We start from the raw sequence: 5,043 nt of genomic DNA on the forward strand, positions 1-5,043 counted from the left end.
AAATTTAATAATGATAATCTCAAATTTATTGTGATTGTAAAAAGTGGCATCAGCGTTTGAAAAGGCTACAATCCACTTTATATCATTACTGGAAGTCAAAACAAATCCGTATTTGAAGAAAGTGCGGTTAATTGAATCCTTTCATAAACCAAAGTCCATAATAAATGGCGGCTTGATTTACAATCAACACAACTCTAGGCCAGTTTCACCAAAAAGAAAAAACAATGCGTGTGTATATATATATATATATATATATATATATATATATATATATAACATCAAAGTCCGTAAAAAGTTATGATAAAAATAGTTCAGATAAACGTACATCGACCCAAAGCCTTGATTTGCCCAATTCTTTCCTGGGCCTTCCAGCTTGTTCAATGAATGTTCCTTCCTTGTCGCTTCACTTGCACTGAATATTTTCTACTGAACAATTACCCAGTCGGCATATTCCATTAGAAAAGTCTATGATTAAATGGCCGAAAAAAAAATCTAGACCTGAACGTTGAGAAAGTTGAGATGAATGTATCAGCCCAAAGTGTATAATGTAGAAGAAAAAAGAAAGTAACTGGGATACTAGCTGCAGCGATGATAACAACTGGAGCCCATGTAATTTTGCTGTTATATACCAAAAAGCAAGTTGCACTGAAGGCTACGACCATGCCCGCTATAGAGATGAAGAGTGTGGCAAGTCCAAACGCCAACTTTGTTGGTAATGACTTGAAGAAATCCCTTTCTGTGTAACGCGATGTGAGAATTGACAAAAAAATTACTATTGAAGTCGAAGAAGAGAATAGTGCTATTGCATCCGATACAAAGAATACCATAAACCAGTTGCTTCTTAAAAAAATAGGAATGCCTGATTCTTGATTATTGCCACCTGGTACAGTAAAGGCTGCAGCAAAAACCACAGTGGCAATCAATGTTGCAACAAGCATGCAATAGTTTGCTGTGTCCTTCATCCATTTTTCACCATTTTCCTGCAATTCTTTATGCGACTTTATAAATATGTCCCTTGGTGTGTCTCCAAAAGAGTTCTTCTTGTTAACATATGAAGGTTGCACAATCTTCTCTATCTCCTATAGTGAACGAGATATAAATCGTCAGGTGACAGCTCAACCAGTATATATGGCACCAAAAGAAAATATATACATATGTGTGTGAGTGATAGCTAAATACTAGCCGAGCTCTCACACATACACAAGAGCGCGCGCACACACACACACACACATATATACACTTACCTTAAACCACAACAACTCTCGTTGCATTTGAAGAGCTGCTCCTGATATGATATTCAGTCGATCTAAAGGAGGCAATTTTCCTGCCAAGTGAAGCATGTTCTCACCATTTTGGGGATTAATGATCATTGCAATGTTATCCTTCATAATGCCTATCTCATATATTAGACTGAACACATTCTCTTGCCGATAGAAAATAGCAGTATGAAATAGAGTCATGTTATCTCCGCCTAGTTGCCATATTAGGTCTGGATAAGAGCGTATAACTATACTAAGAAATTCAATGTTTCCTACTTCTGCTGCTTCGAAGAGTAAATTGATATGATTGTGAAAATAGTTTGATAAGAGATGTTTGTCTGGCATTGTTCCAACCATTTTCCAAAGGCGTTCAACTAATTGATGGGCTAATGTCTGCATTAATGCTTTGTTACAAATCCCTTTGAACCCTATGATTGAGAAAAAAAAAAATAATCAGAAATTAGAGATGGTTTAGTAGTAATAATCTATATAATTATTTTACCAATATCGACAATGAGAAATGATATTGAGAGTTCTATAAAATAAAAAAAAAAAAAGTATAACTTAAGAAATTAAATGTGGCTACTTGTATCTAGGGTTGTAATCAAGTCGAGTATTAAATGTATTGAGGCTCTGTTTAATCTTTTTTGAAACAAGCCATGCTCGAGCTTATCATCAAGCTAGATAATTTATTTAAACTTACTTCATTTATCTTTCGAATGAACACAGGCTTGTTCATGAGCTAACCAATTAACATATTCTTTCCATATATAAAGTAAATGTTGTGATTGTTTAATTTTTTTCTTAAATTCATAATAATTATTAGTTACTTAATTATTATTAAGATTATTATTTGAGTAGTTAGATAAATTAACTTGAATCCTAAAAGATATAATCTCTAGTCTTTAAGTATATGTTATAGTATATATATTGCATTCATCTCTCTCTCTCTCTCTCTATCTCTCACACACACACTCACACACATATACATACACTCAAACCCACTCATATACACACAAATTCACATATCTGTATTCAAGATTCACAATTACAGTAATTTAACCTATATCTATTACATTATCAAGAGAATTTGTTTTTCATCTTTTTAAATGCTTAACATGTTCTTGTTACAAAATTAAAAATTAAAAATAGTAAAAATAAATTGATACAAATTTATACGAGTTAAGCTGAGTTTTATGAGCTTGACTCGTTTAATAAACAAGCTTGAATTTTTGTTCAAGCTAAACTCTGTTCATATACAACTTTACTTGTGTGCTAATTATTGACTTCTTAGGATATGTCTTTATCTTTGCATAATGGGGGCACTTCAAAACTCTTATATCCTTTGAATGTAACTTGAAAGCAATGCTAGCATTCGCCAAAAAAAAAGAAAAAAGAAATAAAAACACTACCCCTGTGTGTATTAAAGAAACGATTACAAGTATTACAATAGATTTTGACATATCAAACAAAAAATATAACTTATCAGAATTTTCAATAGTTTAAAAGTAAATATCACCTAAAGATTTGATCAAATAAAATAAGAGTATTTTCACATGCCAAGATGAGCAAAATTGTCATCAACAAGTTTTGATTAGTGTAATGAAAACGACTTGGAAAATGTGGCATCTATATCTGCAATTAAAGAAGTTTGGGTTGGAGGTAAACTAACAGGAATTTAAGCATCCTTTCCAGAATGGTAGCTGACTTTTGCTGCCGATTGCATAAGGCTTTTTGGCCAACTGTTCCAAAGCTATCCACCCACATGCAGTGTCGGCAGTTACTAAGTTCGTATCACTTTCCAGAATTTTCAATGCTATATCTGTCCATAAAAATTAAATTAAATTTTTTTTAAAAAAAAAACCCCTCTGATTATTGCAAGAAGGTTGGTGCGAAAATCCATAAAATCTGGTATAGCTAATTATTAACATTGCAATAGATCGAGAAGTGGTAACTTGTCTTACTGTATAAAAATCATTCCGAAAGTTATGCAACAACGTAGAGTACGATCAGTCCTGTGAAATTGCTATAACATAGTCCAATTAAATAAAAGAAATGTTTGGTTTCATTTTTTTCTCATCTAGTGTTCATTTCAGTATAAGAGATGGGGAAATTCTTTTAAAAAATGAACAAGAAATATATATCTAAGAGAATGAAACCACGTGCATCTCATTAAATAATTAAGGACATGAAGCAAAGATAATGGCATGTTAAATTGAATGTCTCAAACACTGAATTAGTAAAACATAGTCACTCAAAGAAAGGAAAAAAAAATAGTAAAACAAAGGACATACCGTAAAAACCAGCGGAAATAGTACCAAGAAGGAGATCAATGCGTTGATAAGTAGTCAACGGTGTAAAAGATGTCACAGAGAATAGATAATCGACCATGTTTCTATCTCCTTGATAAGCTGCAATTTGAAGTGGTATCATTCCAGTGAAATCATGTATAAATGGCAGTTCCTCGTTCTTTTTCACCATCTCCTTAGCAATTCTCACGACTCTTGTTTGAGCAGCAAAGTGAAGGGCCGTGAGTCCTTGTATGGTTTGCAGTTTCAAGTCATCCGAAGTCATTAAATTCACCAATTCTTCTACAAAAGTGGTGTGTTTTGCAACTACCGCATTGTGAAGTGCTGTCCCTTGCTCTCTTGTTATGGGATGTCGAACAAAGTCTTGGCCGTGTTCCTCAAGAAAAGCTTTAGCAGTCGGCCAATCACCTTTATAGGCAGCTTCAAGGAGGGGACGACCGATCTCACGGTATTCATCTAATCTTCTTTCCCCTGAATTCTTTTCTTTTTAAAGCCAGACGTATTAATTACAATTACAACATGTGGTGATAAATCATGCCCCTTGGATGCTAATTAAGATTTTGGAAGAAGTAAATATTTATCTTATAGGGAATCGTCTAACTTTACGTATTTGCAGCGAGTGAAATTTTCTTATTCTTCTCTTTTGTGTGTGTGCATGCGTCTTTATGATTGATGTTTTGTTTAGTTATTGTTATTATTATTTTGGGTTCTTTCTTGGCATACAAAAGGTGCTTAACTGAACATTTTGGTCCATTTCAAAATGGAGTTTTTGCAAGGTGGAACAAAAGCATTCGTTATCGTAACAGTTTTCCATATGACTAGAGAGAAAGAGTACTGATCGAGCACTTACTCCAATCAGTAGGGATTGGCTCCTCTGACACTATCTGCTCCAGTTCTTCTTGTGATGTCTTTGCAAGTGAGCAAGTTTCTTGGGGTTCGTCAAAGTTTGGCGCCGGTAAAGACCTAGCTGCGTCCCAGTTTGCCAAATCTTGTAAAAGAGAGCTTAAAGAAGGCTGAATTTTAACGAGAAGCGCCCCAAGAGCCTCAAGGCTAGCATCTCCTGCATTAGCTACTCGTCTGCGATTTGTTAAACTATCAGATTCCAAGTTTGACACATATGGTTGTTGTTGAATAAAAGATGCTCCCTGATCCAAGTGTGTAGGAAATGATGGAATGGAAGAGGATTCTTGTTGATTGATAGCTTGTCCAGAAGAAGCTCTTTGAGGATTACTTGTTGATGGAAATGTCTCACTCCTTGCTAGTGTCACCTTTGCCTTTTGTCTTCTTTTTTGAGGCTTGTTGATACCACCTTCTTCCATTTTTTTTCTTGGTTCTATGGAAATAAAATGAGAAAGAAAATAAATAAATAATTAATAATACATAATCAGTGTGATTATATATATAGAATTCCTAATTAGGTCATGAGTAGATGAAGAGTACTGACAACTTAAAAAGTTGGTATATCTTTGTGAACA

The 5,043-nt window shown here is 34.0% G+C and overlaps 1 protein-coding gene across 3 annotated transcripts; it reads right to left on the reverse strand.

Moving 5' to 3' along the window:
* Window positions 1-212: 212 nt before the first annotated feature.
* Window positions 213-5,043, reverse strand: LOC132171519 (ankyrin repeat-containing protein ITN1-like; the record flags this gene model as incomplete). 3 transcript variants are annotated; one of them, XM_059582852.1, is given in 6 exon segments in its annotated part: window positions 213-1,076; window positions 1,245-1,687; window positions 2,932-3,081; window positions 3,554-4,051; window positions 4,419-4,901; window positions 5,013-5,043. In XM_059582852.1, coding segments are annotated over 5 exon segments (2,181 nt in total). In that variant the 3' UTR covers window positions 213-455.

Source organism: Corylus avellana, chromosome ca2 (assembly GCF_901000735.1).
Source record: "Corylus avellana chromosome ca2, CavTom2PMs-1.0".
In the NCBI taxonomy this organism is placed as follows: domain Eukaryota; kingdom Viridiplantae; phylum Streptophyta; class Magnoliopsida; order Fagales; family Betulaceae; genus Corylus; species Corylus avellana.